This window comes from Paralichthys olivaceus, chromosome 6 (assembly GCF_024713975.1).
Source record: "Paralichthys olivaceus isolate ysfri-2021 chromosome 6, ASM2471397v2, whole genome shotgun sequence".
In the NCBI taxonomy this organism is placed as follows: domain Eukaryota; kingdom Metazoa; phylum Chordata; class Actinopteri; order Pleuronectiformes; family Paralichthyidae; genus Paralichthys; species Paralichthys olivaceus.
Genome location: NC_091098.1, coordinates 8,623,857 through 8,638,012, shown reverse-complemented (window position 1 = coordinate 8,638,012; position 14,156 = coordinate 8,623,857). Strand labels below are relative to the sequence as shown.

Genomic DNA, 14,156 nt, shown 5'->3' with positions numbered 1-14,156 from the left:
CTGATATTTATGAGTGTGTGTAATTTGGTGAAGATCCAAATAAAACTCTAGATGCAGTGGATTTTAATGTGGTCTCATCAGAGGACTGTGGGCTTGGAGGAGGTGTGTGCCATTTTTAGTTTGTTTGATAGTGAGCAGTGTTACAGAAAAACTACTGCACACTTTATCACAAAACTTAGTGGAATGATATTGAGTACATTAGGAAAGGGCCCATTACATTTTGGTGTGGATCCAGATTTTCCAAGATTTTTTTTCACTTTCTTTATTATTGTTAGATAGAGCGTTTTGTTTTGGTATTTTCACCAATTGCTCAGGGAATAATTCATGGATCGACATGAAAAAATCTGTTATATAGGAAACTAATCTCTACAAGTTTAATTAAAGTTCATTAATGTCTTTATGGCGTAGTCCCTAAAAACGGATTAAAGACTGAAATAGATTCTGTATCGTTAAAGTGAGCATTTATTAGCATTTCTCTGAAAATAAAAGCGCCAGGTGTACAAGGTGTAGATTGTTTTTAGACAGAGCTGTTTGGATCACTGCTGTTTGCATATATGTTTCACACTTCCTGTTTTCAGTCAAACACTAAACTCTTTGTATCCTCTCCGAGCTCCTCTTCACCAGGTTCCTCTCCTCTTTCACATTCGTCTGCACACTCAGGAAGTCCAGTAAGAGGAACACACGGTGTCGTTTTCTGAGAGCCACAGACGGAGGCCCCTTCATTCAGCTCTGATGATGACAGTGACATGATGACCCTCGTCTTCTGCTGAGTCTTCTCTTCACCTGTGGCTTTCAAGTGGTGATGCAGAGTACATTTGCTCAGCTTGAGCTGGAGCCGAGGCCTCAGGTCTTTACTCCTGACGCTCTGTATGCTGTCGTTGCTGCTGTGTAGATTTGAAGCTCTCTGCACTGATGATGAGGAGGAGGCAAGATGATGACATAACTTTGATCTGCCCCGTCCTGCACCGCTCTCCGACACATTCATACAATCATCAGTGGACGCTGCGGACCCATTTTTACCCTCCATTCCTGACTTGCACCCTCTGGGTTCAGCCTTTTGTGTCTTGTTGGTGGTTTTCTGAAGGGATTCACTGTTTGTGTCGTTCTTGTTGCAGGCCAGCGCTGAATCAGCAGGAAAAACTCCGCTGTAGAGAAGCACAAACTCTCTCTGACTGGCCAAAGGAAGGATTCTCTGCCTGAGACGACACTTGTTGAAGATCTCCAGAGTTAAATCTAGAGAAGAGCATCACAGCAGATTAAAAAAAAGGTACACATTTTAGAAAGGTTCAGCAAGACTGAGGTTGGTAACAACATGGCTCTCTGCTACACGTGTGTTTCTGGTGATGACGTTAGGACTGAGCTCACCCAGCATCTCCACGACAGTACTGGGTATCACCTCCCTCAGAACTTCACAGTTAGTGTGCAGAGCTGGATTACAATTCATTTCCAATAGCCACACCTGTCAGCACCACATGGAGACATCATTAACACACATGTTGGACACTGACCACCATTTGAACATTTACCAGCACCTCCTCACCCACCTTGAAGTCCTCATCGACCATGAAGTCGCAGCCAATCAAATCAAAGAAGCCCAGTCGGCACTCTAACTTGGATTTGACTGCAAAGAAACACTGAGTCATGATCCGCTGCATGTGCTTCTGATGCACGGGGAAGGGGAAAAAACAGTAAATCCATTATTCATTAGGCTTCACAGTGACACACAGTATAGCGCCACCTTCAGCAGCCATTTTGTAGATCTACAGCTTTATATATGAAAAGTTGAATTTCTAGATTTATTTGACTGGTCATTTTTAATGACTCACATGACTGGACTTGTGTTAAGACAATTTAAGGCTGCACTGTATAGTTTTTTGGCCACTTGGGGGCAGCAGACCAACCTGTACACCTGATAGTGATGTAAGCTAATATAATATATCCCATATTATTCAAAGTCTGTCACTGTCAGGGATTGAGGATTTATTCTGACATGTGACACTGAAGCTAAACAGTGTGCTGTTTAATGTACGACTCATAAAAATACAAACTGCTAGAGTGAAACTTCCTTTCAGTAAGAGGATGATTCATCCTCAGACAGCGATGAAATCATCCAAACCCAACCACAATCTCAATTATCTGAGCACTAGCAGTCATCATTATAATGGTAATTGGTCCCAGAGAGCTCCAACACACAGCAACTCACTGTGAAAGCGCCCAGCACCCAGTCCCTGGGCAGACCCTTGGCAACCCCAAAGCAGTCGTTGATGTAGGCGTTGAAGCTCTCCATGGACCACACGGTGTCCTCCTTCAGCTGGCTGTACAGGGGGTTCTTCTTCTGCATGTACTGGAGACGGACAGCAGGGGGACCACAGACACAGAGCAGAGGCAGAAAGATAGATGGTGACAGAACTGCATTTGATTTAAACAGCCTGACTGGAAATAATGCAGGCAGTGCTGCTATTATTCACTATTATCATGATTCATTTTGTCCTTTTTGTTAACATTAGAAATGCTTGAGACCAAACGCATGAAATAATCTACCCTGAAATTATGACCCAGAAAATCATAACTAAATTGTGATTTACCATCAACCGTGTGAAGGACTGACAACTCCACTGTCAAACTGCAAAAATAAACTCAGTGTCAAACTAGTGGCATCAATACTACAACTACAACTTTTTTTAAAATACTCCTCAGAAATTGTACAATAACGAGGAGAAGATAAGTGTTCACAAACTAAAAGTCATATTCACCTAGTATACAAACAACTGCACTAAAGAAGCAGTGTGTGATGTGTTTTTTGTTTTTATATAAAAAACACCCAATGTAACATCACCACAGATCATCTAGAATTCTTTGTTCACACTTCGATCCATTGCATGCGCAGTATTGGGCGTTTACCTGGTTGGTCAGGTGGGCAGACAGGTTGTTGGAGCTGGGGTCGTAGAGGTCGCAGGTCAGTCGCACATAACCATGGCGGAAGAAAACCATGTAAGGTGCAGTGCAGGCGATCAGGAGGTAAGAGCGAACGTCAAACTTCTTTCCCTTCAGGAGCAGAGGACTCTTGATATAACTGAGGGCAAAAACTTCAGGTTAGCTTCAAGACAGTAAGAGCTACAGTACATCAGCATTCTGTTTAAAAATATATGTGACATCTTTCAGTGGAGATGTCATTCACATTTACTACAGTTACTGTTTTTAACTTGGGTTTAAGGATCAAATGGATTTTAATCAGACAACTAACGTTCAAATGTTTATTGTGGTAGAACATAGTTTGTGTTTGGCGTCTTGGCTCTGACTCAATCACTCCCCCGATATGATTACACAGATATGATGAGAGTGACGAACAAATGCTTGCAACCCCCCCGGAGCTTACAGGTGGATTCTGGGGTGGTGGAGGGTCTGAAACAACTGGTACCAATACTGCAGCAGCAGTGCGAGCAAAGGGGTTGATGATTGGAGCTGCGCAGCTCGATTTGGCTGCCTGAACTAGCTCGCAGGGTTCGCTCCATTTGTATGAGTCTGCTTGTTAAAACCTCTCCAAACTTATTAAATCTCTTTTTTGACCCTTAGATGTGATGACTGTCATTCTGAGCTAAGTTCACCCACTGTTGGACAATGCGAGCCTGACTCTGGCAGTGATGCAGCTTCTTGTTGGCCTGGCTGTCGTCCATGTGCTGCAGCTTCAGTCTGAGAGCGGTTAAGTCCTCCTGGTTCTTCAGCAGAAAGATCCCTCTGCCCTGGTTCAGACCCGTCGGTTTACAGATCCACATAAGACTCTCGTTTTTCTTGTCACCTGCTTACAGTCACACAGATACAACTAGGTCAAATATATTCTAGATCTGTGCTGTTCATGGTTTTTTGGTTCTGCTCTGTACAACTTTTAAAACGGTGTGTTGTGTTTAACCCTATCGTTCTTTATAATTTTATTTGTAGTAAAGCTAATAATATTGCATTTTTTATTCTGTGAATAATATTTATTCCATTTGTGGCATCACCCTCTGTTTCCCAGAATTTGTGCTTGTAAAAATCCCACAATACAATTTATCACCTTTGCAAATTAGCATCATGGTGTAGTGAAACGTTAACTGTATCTATATGCACTATATTTTCATTAACCTTGTGCTTTCCATTCCCATTTCATTCTGGAGATAGAACATGTAAAGCCTAGATTATAAATGCTTAAAAAAGATGAGTATTAATATTCCTATAATATCATATAATATAACACTGCCATGGGATAGTAGTGTCCTGTGTGTATTATGTGTATTATGAGTACTTTGAGAATGAGTAATTTAAGATTCTAGATTTTATTGTCATGTACATGATACCAGTTCATGAAAAGTAATGACATTTTTAATCATATATGCAATGGTGCACGTGTACGTGTGTGTGTGTGTATTGAACTGATGACATTTGCAAATAACAGTAATCTTATGAATGAAGGACTTGTAACCATTGAAGTTACATGATGACAATGGAACATTAAAAGGAAAATACTCAGCAGGAGAATTGTTTTTTTTTGTTTCTTTTACTTTTCTCCTTTCTTCTGTAGATTCATCCATCACTAGCAGAGCGAACCCACCTGTCCATCTTTCTCCTGTTTACTTAATGATAACCATGTTTGTCATAACCTGCACACCACTGGTCATGTGTGTCTCAATGTTACAAACAACACAGAATCAGGTAAATCATTTATAAACAATCCATAATATTAATGAAAATATTTTGTAGCTTTCTGTGTCACAATCCTAAAGGTATTATTATTTGTCTCAGTTCAGATCAGTGCTGCAGCGACTCTACACCCAGATCCTGCTGAGCGTCTCTCCTTGTGTTTGTGTCTCAGCCCTGCCCTCTGCTGACTCATCTCTATGGAAACAGCATGTTCCCTAGGTGATTTTATCAGGGCCTTATGGGAGGTGAAGTGCATTATTTTCCAACGACCTCAACCTCTTGATTAAACAATCACCAAGGCAACTGTTGTCTTAACACTGCTGAGCACAAACTGCTTCTTTCATTGTTGGATGTAGGACAGGTTTGACTGGGAGTCTTCAAACAAAACACATATCCAACTGAAGCAGTGTTGTGTTGTTGTTGCATTAGGATGTGTTGCATGTGAATGTGGGTGGGATGTGTTTTACCCTCCTGCTTGGCAAAGAAGGCTTCCCTCTCCTCCCTCACATCCATGCGGAAGGTGGTGGGAATGAACTCCTCCATCTTCAGCCTCCTGTGAAGTGCAACACAGACCAGGAGAGAGTGAATGTCTGCATGTCCTCAGCTAGTTGAGGTATGATTAAACACACTCAAAGTCAGACCTGCCTGAGACAAAATAAATGTTTCACTTGATTTAAATAATACATTTTTTAATAATTAAAGAACTATTCAAGTGCCATTGCATATGGGTTTTTTTTTTTACAAATACAACAGATTACTGCTCGACACTTGCTAATATTTAACAGTTATGTTGTCAATGATTTGAAATCCCAGGTGTAATGTTCACTTCGATAAGTTGACTCAACTTTCTAAAAGACTGGAAGCCAGTGACTGCCTGAAGGAAGGAAGACAACATAACACCACAGTATGTTTTTACACAAAGTATATTGTAATGGCTTAGTTCTATTATATGCAGCACAAATGTGATAAACACAGATGTACATTTTCCAGCTTTAGGTCAAGTTTATTATTCAATGAATAAACGTTGGCAGCTTTATTTTTGAAAGGATGTTCGGACAAATTACTATTTTCAGCTATCAGGAAAACGTATTAATCATTTTAGAGATGCCTAAATGTATTCTTTACGTCATATTTTTAAAACAAAGAGATATAAAAAATTGTTCTGCAGAGTGAGCTAACTGTTTCCGGTCTCTATGTTAAGCTATACTAAGCTACTGCTGGGTGGAGGTTCATATTTAGCATATAGACATGACAGTATTGTCAGTCTGTACTTCCAACACTATGATTCTATTTTTCAAAATGTCAAACTAATCCTTTAAGACACATAGAAATATTTTGTTTTGTACAATACTTTGTGCCTGGTTAGTTTTTTTTCCACCATAAAACTTTTGTTAGTTTGGGTCACATCTTTTTTTTTTTTTGCTGTCAAACAAAAATACCAAAACAAATATTTGGTATTTAAGTCGTATTTTACATCACCTATATTTACATGCAGATATTTCCTGTGTTAAAGGTTTGTGTTAGTGTAAGTTTTGAGTATTCATTAGTCATAAACCACTGATGAACTTTATGTAGTTGACATATGAAAAACTTAAACCTGGGCTTGGGTGATTTAGATCAGTGGACCTGATTCCTTATTCGGGAATTTGCTCTGTGTTTATTAAATAGTATCACAAGCTGATACGTGTTTCAATGTTTGCAGAGTCAGGCAGAGCCGACGCTCCACGGTGGTACCAGATGGTTGCTAAGAGACTTTAGCCACAACTGTCGTTCCTGTGAATCGACAGTTACATCTGTCTGCTTTTAATAGATACAAAGGCGTCTGGATAAGAGAGACGAACGCAGCAGGGAGACAGCTGTCCACTTCACCTCAGTCCTTGACCGTGGGTGACTTTGCTGCTGACTCGTTCATATTCCCGCAGACTGCTGAGGAGGCCGATCTTAGTGGTGAGCACCTTGTTGTTGGGAATCTGGTATAGCAACTGTTTACCTGGAAACAACACGTGAGATTTTCTTTATGTGAACAAGTGGCCGTACACTGATTTCTACCAAAAGGAAACATCAGCTATATTTTTCAATGGATATGTATGGGGGTAGTAGATATATTTAAACACATTAATTGCACTCTCACTACCTTCTCTAAAGTTGCAGTAGTTGGCTGGTGATTTGGTTTCACACCACTTGAGTTTGAAATCCTCCCTGTGCTTGTTGTAAATCCTCTTCCACCCTCTGCTCTCAAAGTAACTGCTCACGCTGAAGGAAAAAACCCAGAGGACATCAATCACACTTCAGCTGTAACCCTTCGTAGAAAGGTTTTTTTCCCAGAAGTAAAATCTTGTCTCTCTTAATTAATGATCAACTTTCTTAAGGTTCACATACAATCACAGGAAAACTTCTAATATGGTATGATTATATTTAAAATAATCTTTTAATCTAGCAATTTTATTTCATTTTTTTCTATTTACATTTCAGCCCCATTGGTTCCACCTAAGAAATAGAAAGGACCAGGCCCCCGGGGTTCATCTCGATGTCCTTCTCTGTCCTTGTCTGGGTAGGAGCAAATTGACAAGCCCCTGGGACAGCACCTACGGAGACATCGCTGCACTGAGCAAGCACCTGTTATTTTTACATACACGAATATGCAGAAATCCAGCAGGAATCCAGTTATCTACACATTTACATAAGCTCTATCACGTGTACATGTTAGTATTTGGTGGTGATGCACTGACAGTGACAAATACTCTGCAGAATAATACAGATGTACAAAAAAGAAATCAGTGGATTGCAACAGTTGCATGAAGTGTTTCATCAGCCTCTAGTGGTTTCTGAACATTTGAATTTTTATGTGCAATAGCACATCACACTGTTTAGACAGAATCTCAATTACAAATCTCACTTTATGTCCCACACACCTGACCCTCGAGCTCGGCCCTGGTTGACCCTCATGTGGGAAAACTTCTTTCTCTGCATCTCCTCCCTTTGAACCTGCTCCAGTCCACCCTCTGATGTCACTTCCTGCGTTCCTCTGTGGTCAAGTGATGAATACACCCCTTTCCTCAGGCTTGCAGGCTCTGCAGGCTGGTGGTCCTGGCAGGGAACCTCCACCTCCCCTGTCTCCACTCCATTTTGTTTCTTCTCCAGCCCTGTGTCCTCTCCCTGGCCCTCAGTGCACGACTCCACCCGGGACTCAGATGACATGAGCAGCTTGTTAGTGATGGCTAGAAATGTTCCAACATGGGAGGAGAGTAGACCTGTGTTAGTGTGTTAGAAACGTTTACCTTTAGTCACAATATGCTGAGGATTCGATGATGTGTGGAAAAGAAGGGTAACAGTTAAAGGTCCAGTGTGTAAGACTTAGGTGAAAAAGAACTATTGGCAGAAAGTGAATGTAGAATAATCCTCATGATGTTTTCACTAGTTCATTTCATCTAAATTGTATGAATTGTAGTTCTTGAGCCCAGAAAAGGCCCTTTATATTTAAATACTTTTACATTTACGTTACATTTTTACATTAGTTCAGACTGAACAAACTAAAAACCTTTCGAGTTTTATGACAACTGAAGCTACCACAGGTTCTTTTTTATGTTTAGAAGGGGAGGGTGAGGTGAGGGGTGTTCAGCTGCAACATGCAACTTCACTACTAGATGTCATTCAATTCTGTACCTTTACACACTGTACCTTAACTCTTCATTAATAACTAATAATTAGTACATCTTAATGAGATGATACATGACATTATTCTTTTTAAACTCTGGTAGATTCATGGCTCTGTGTGGTTATGTGGGTCAGATAAATGCCTTGGTTCAGATTGAAATATCTAAACAACTATTGGATGGTGTCACTGTGTTGCCCTATAGTTATAAAGGCCCATGACACATTACCTCAATCTCCTTGGTTACCGACTCTGTCTACAATATCCATTCATCCATTATCTACATTATACCGCTTATCCTTTGAGGGTCATGGGGGAGGACAGAGAAAATCCAAGGTCACATTGGGACCTGCATGTCTTTGGACTGTGGAAGGAAAGGGGAGGACATGCAAACTCCACACAGAAAAGATCTGTCTGATCTGGGATTCAATCCAGGATCCTGCCCCCTAATATAACATTTGACAACAACATTTTTAAAGATGTCACGTTAAGAACAAGTGTAGCATCTGGAAACAAATGCAGTGTTTTGTGATAGAAAGCCGGAGTTGAACTATGACCTTATTGTAGCTACATTTGGAAGCAAATGGATTTACCTGCCACTCCAGTGTCACACACATGGACCGTCAGACTTCGTGAAAAACCTACTCAGTCCACTCTCTTTCTGCCACGTGTGCTCAACCGTGTAGTCCATCTGCAGACAAGCAGCAAACCAACAGACTTGACAGAGACTGAAATCACTCGGCCTGTCTGCAGAGCCCACTGCACTCCGCGCTCCGCGCTCTGCACCAGAGTAAACAGTCAGCAGTTACTAGGGTAACAGGACCCTTAGCAACAGTTGCCCCTTGTGCACTGAATCTACAACAGCAGCTCAAGACGAGCTAACTACTTAAGATTATGTGTCTCACACCCACCCACCTCTGAGTTTGGCTTCATTTAATATTAATTGCCTGTAAGCTTCTGTTGTATGAACCCTATGGTAACATGAGAGCAGTGTCAATCAAAATGGATTTGCCAGTTTTCCACAGTATCATATCCTGACACATAATGTAAAATAATATTTTCTGCCAGCTCAGAAATAATTGTTCTGCAAAAAAAAAAAATCTTACATGTGGCCATATTAAAATATTTCAAATAAAACTATTAGTTATAAGTGTAAAATGCAAAAATGCATTCCACGTTCATCTGACCACTTGTTAAAACCTAAAGCCTCCAAACATTTTTTATTGTGAACACTGATCTATTTTGTCACCGATTCATCAGGTCCAATCATTCTTAGATTTTATATAGCAGACATTATCATTACTCATTCTGTCTACTGCCAAATCCAGCAGCAAGTTTGAAGTTGAGCAACATAGTATTTGTCTGCACGCATGGCAAATCCACTAATCACCTTCTGTCTCAGTGATTTGACTCGGGAGGAAACACCCAGGCACAGCCATGGTCGGCAATTATGCATAATCTCCCCCCTTCCTCCCAACTGCCTGATAATTGACAGGGGTGGGTGCCTCTTAGACCCAGCATCTATGCATCTGTATAATTACACATACAGTCTGGTCACCCTGAGCAATGCATACTTCTCAGTTTGATGTAGATAAAGTGCAGCATGTCTAGCAGAGTGCATTTGGAAAATGTTTGGAGCAGCGAGTCAAAGTCTGGAGTCTCTCTGGAGCTGAGCTGACAAGAACTGAGTCACACTGACAATTGAAAATGCAATGTGAAGACAACAGGAGAACATGGTTTGTTAGTTTCATATTTTTGCTGTCCCATCACCAATTGGCTACTATCGAATGGGGAGACCGGTTACAAACTATGTCCCATAAACTGCTTATGAGTCCACATCACTCTTTTCCTCCATGGTTCAGATTAAAGTAAAAATGTAGGTGTCATCACAACCTGCAGCATGTGTTATCACACATTTCATATTGTACCAGAAGGAAGCAACTGTCACCCGAGTGTGTCATTGACACACACACACACACAGCTGTAAACTTCCCATATGCTTTCGGCGCAAAATGGCAGTGATAACCGAGAGCTGCCTGGCAATAACATGAGTCCAGCACTGACACCTCAGTAGCTGGAAGCAGGCCTCCATTATTCCTGTTGAACGGAGCTTTGTGTGGAGCCAGTGTCAACCACACCTTGATAAAACGCAGCCATCTGATAGATACAGTGTGCAAAGTGCTGCGTAGGTGGACAAAGAGAACAGGCTTGTTTTACAGCCCTGTCTACCTCATGGTTCACCATCTGCCAAAAGGCTGTTTGCGTGTGTGTGTGTGTGTGTGTGTGTGTGTGTGTGTGTGTGTAAACGCATGTATAAATGTAGATGCCTGTGTAATTTGTGTGTCTGTGTTCCTATTGTTGTGTTACCTTTCTTCTCCTTTGCGTTTTGTTAATGATCGTCGTTTTGTTTCAGCTTTTGTTCTTTTTACTCTTTCAACAAATTATTCACATAAAATAGATAAAATCACCACATCACTTCAAATCAAAGGTTTTTCAATGAGAAGTCAGGGGATGAAAAAGTGTTTATCAGAGAAACAAAACTTATATTCAGTAATATGAAAATGAAACGAAACACATGGAAATGAATTATTGTCAAAAATGTGTGTGTGCGTGCGTGTGTGTGCTTGGTGCTTGCATGTGTGCGCTAGGCTGGCTGTCTCGGGGCGGTGACACCATAAGGTGTGTGTGTGTGTCTATGGAGACTCACCTATTCCCATGTCATCTCAACTGCCGTCTGTACCAGGAAGTGCTAAGCAATTACAGGGATGCAGCCTGCAGCAATGGTGTCCCTGCACAACCCATTATTTGCAGGGATTCTCCTTGTCAAGGTGTTATAGCGGAAGAAATGGAGTTAAGTTACAATGTAAAGAAAGGGTCATTTAAAGAGGGTCTCTCTCTCACTCCCCTGCTATTCATGATTTCCTTATAGAATTACACAAATAAAGCAGAGAGGGTTGTTGAGGTGGGGGGACACCATGTTCCCAGGGTGTGTACTCACTCATTCTCACTGGTGACAAATACAAGACGGAGACACAGAGATGTCAAATTTCACCAGGACTGACTTGAACATGGGAAAATGTACAAGTCCATTTTTTTAAGCCAGATAAACATCTGCTTTGCTAAATAAAAGTGGTGCCATTATTGTCTTTATACATCATTAAGTCAGACTTATTATTATTATTATTATTTTATCAACACCGCGTCTGCATGCTATATTTGTTGACTGAACACATCCACAGGTCTTCATCAGTCTGTAGCACCAGAGCCTGACTGAAAGATTATGGCAGTGACACTGGGAACATCTGAAAAGACATAGTTCAAGTCATATAAATCTAATAAAATGGCTCTTAAACAAAGACTTCATATCATCCATGTAACTTGGGTGCATCTCACCATCATCACAAAGTGATGGATAGTGTTTAGCCTCTGTGGTTTCTCTAAATGCAGGGAAACATGCAAGGTGCTTGTTTTCTGGTGATACAATGCAACCTCCTGGACTAACGTCACTCATGATGATGTTACACCCTCCAGAGCAATGAAAAGACACAGTGGAAAGTGTCTCACCAATCACACTGCAGCAGACAATAGTATGACAGAGTAGGGAGAGCAGGAATAACAGCAGCAGTTGGTGAGATTCTCCAGGTTTAGTCTGAAAATACACAGACTAAGGAGAAGTGTGCTTGATGTGAGGAGTGCAGAGACCACTTCACTGACCAGTGCTTCAGAAATCAGTCAAGGAAACTAATTCCACTGGCACACAGTCTGGGTATTCAAACTGCTCGAGGTGACCTGGGTTATGGTGGTTATTCTGCTGAATATTCAGGCCTGGATTAATGGGACATAAGCAGCAATAATATAATTAGAGATATAGCCAGAGATACTGAAACTTTTTGTTCTTGTTTTAAAAGACTAATTACCATACATAGCATCAAAACAATAAATAATTATTCCTATGCATTCTTACTCTTACTCTATCAGCTGCATGTTTCTGTGTACCTGAGTTAAGTCCATTCAGTAACTTAGGAAATTATCAGCAGTTTAGAAGAGCTGGCTCCTGATTCAACAGAAGTACTTTTTACTGTAAAATGAAATCAGCTGTATAATAGAAACACACTGGGAAGAGTAACATCTCCTCTAATGTTCTTGAGTTTGTGTCTGTATGTCAACTGAGCCACAGCACAGTTCTCTAACAACACAAATTGAACAGGTGTGTGAAGTTTGCATGGCACACCTTTAATTCATGCACTAATACAATTATTATCTTTATGTATAGGGTATCAATTTATTGATTAGTACAAATCTGTTAACTTATTTTCAGCACACTGAAGTACTACTAATGGACAAATGTACTTGTTACATGCAAAAGTGTGTGAGTGTGTGTGTGTGTGTGTGTGTGTGTGTGTGTGTGTGTGTGTGTGTGTTTGGTGTTTGTGTGTGTGTGCGTGTGTGTGTGTGTGTTTGTGTGTGTGTGCGTGTGTGTGTGTGTGTGTGTGTGATGTCTAATGTCATCTACTTCTGTTCAAACACTGAGCTGACAATGGCTGACTGATTATATTGCATCTCAACAGTGACTGTTACCAAAGGTACCAAATGTTCCCTTTCAGAAGTATCACAAAAGAGCTGAACACAAAATATACAGAAGATGGCGTCTACAAAATACCACATCTGACCACTTTTTGTAAGAGGGGTGTTGGGTGGAGTGTGTAAAACTATAACACTACTCAGGGGCCCCAGGTTTGAGAGGAGGCCTAGTCATTTACTTTCTAATTCCATCTCATAATTTTATGTGGTAGTGTATCCTGAATGTATCTGAAAATGTTTAAATAAACTGGAACCAAATTTTTGTGCATGTTTCTAACATGATCATTGTTTTTAGACATTTAAGCCCTAATGTGAAATGAGGAGTTTAGCTTTCAGATAGTTTGGCTTTAAGATATTATACCCAGTGCATTACGCTCAACGTCACAGACACATCTAAAACTGAGGCGCTCTTCCACATCGCAGTCTTGTCAAATTAGTGCATTCACCTGGGTGTTTCGTTTCCTTCACTGCCGACCAGAGGCAGAGCCGATAAACCTGTCTCTTCAGCAGAGTGGTTTGACCCGGGGGTGATTGCAGATACATATCCAGATGTTGGTGGGTGTTAGTGTGTTTTTGACCAGTGGAAAAGGGACTTGAGTGTAATGCAGAACACAGTTTGCAGTTGGCGCCTCACTGCTCATTAATAATTAGGATGGGACAGATGCAGTTGATATATTTACCCGTCTGCACGTACTTCAGCGCCAACCTATTGCTTTGTGATTATCCATTAAAGGAGTTCCCTGCATACAAAAGCTTGTCACTTTGAATGTACATCAGCACACTGGCACGTATGTCACAGCCATTTAAGAGCGGTCGTGCAGCTGTTCTGCCCTCAGTGAACCTGGCCTCCTGATTCATAGCCGGCTGTGGTGCAGGAATCTGGTCTGACTGCACCAAGCATGCACAGACCAGCGCAGGAATCCTACAGGCTCTGCGCCAGCCAGGAATGTGATTCAGTAGCATTACGTCACCAAGGGGGGAAGCAACTAATTACAGTTACCTCCTGTTACTCCAGTATTTGAAGTGGTTCCATTATAATTTTATTGATACATACTCAAATTCCCTTTGCTGCTTCGTAAAACCATGTGCATCATAAAGTAAATAACCTTTTTAAAGAGATTACTTCATGAAAAATGAAACAAATGTTCTCCAGCAATTTCAGAACGGAATAAGTGATCTTTTTCACATCAAAGGTTAGATGGTTTTATATGGGCTGAAGGGTTTAAAACACAGCAGTGAAAGAAAAGAA

The 14,156-nt window shown here is 40.9% G+C and overlaps 1 protein-coding gene and 1 long non-coding RNA gene across 7 annotated transcripts; one reads left to right on the top strand and one right to left on the bottom strand.

Annotated features, from left to right (window-relative positions):
• Positions 1-439: 439 nt before the first annotated feature.
• Positions 440-9,201, bottom strand: ttll10 (tubulin tyrosine ligase-like family, member 10). 6 transcript variants are annotated; one of them, XM_069526721.1, is made up of 12 exons: positions 8,920-9,201; positions 7,587-8,690; positions 7,140-7,290; positions 6,809-6,927; positions 6,544-6,664; positions 5,142-5,227; positions 3,610-3,799; positions 2,902-3,073; positions 2,204-2,344; positions 1,545-1,661; positions 1,366-1,459; positions 440-1,233 (listed from the first exon to the last, which is right to left on the bottom strand). In XM_069526721.1, exons 2-12 carry the CDS (start codon positions 7,870-7,872, stop codon positions 575-577), a joined length of 2,136 nt encoding a protein of 711 aa, XP_069382822.1. In that variant the 5' UTR covers positions 7,873-8,690; positions 8,920-9,201; the 3' UTR covers positions 440-574. The 6 variants fall into 6 exon arrangements, with proteins under 6 accessions (XP_069382822.1, XP_069382823.1, XP_069382821.1 ...); XM_069526722.1 differs by having other exon boundaries at positions 7,587-7,925; XM_069526720.1 differs by having other exon boundaries at positions 7,587-7,892; positions 8,920-9,200.
• Positions 3,740-4,500, top strand: LOC138410486 (uncharacterized). Its single transcript, XR_011243195.1, has 2 exons — positions 3,740-4,160; positions 4,197-4,500. It is a non-coding gene; the product is annotated as an uncharacterized lncRNA (long non-coding RNA).
• Positions 9,202-14,156: the final 4,955 nt, after the last annotated feature.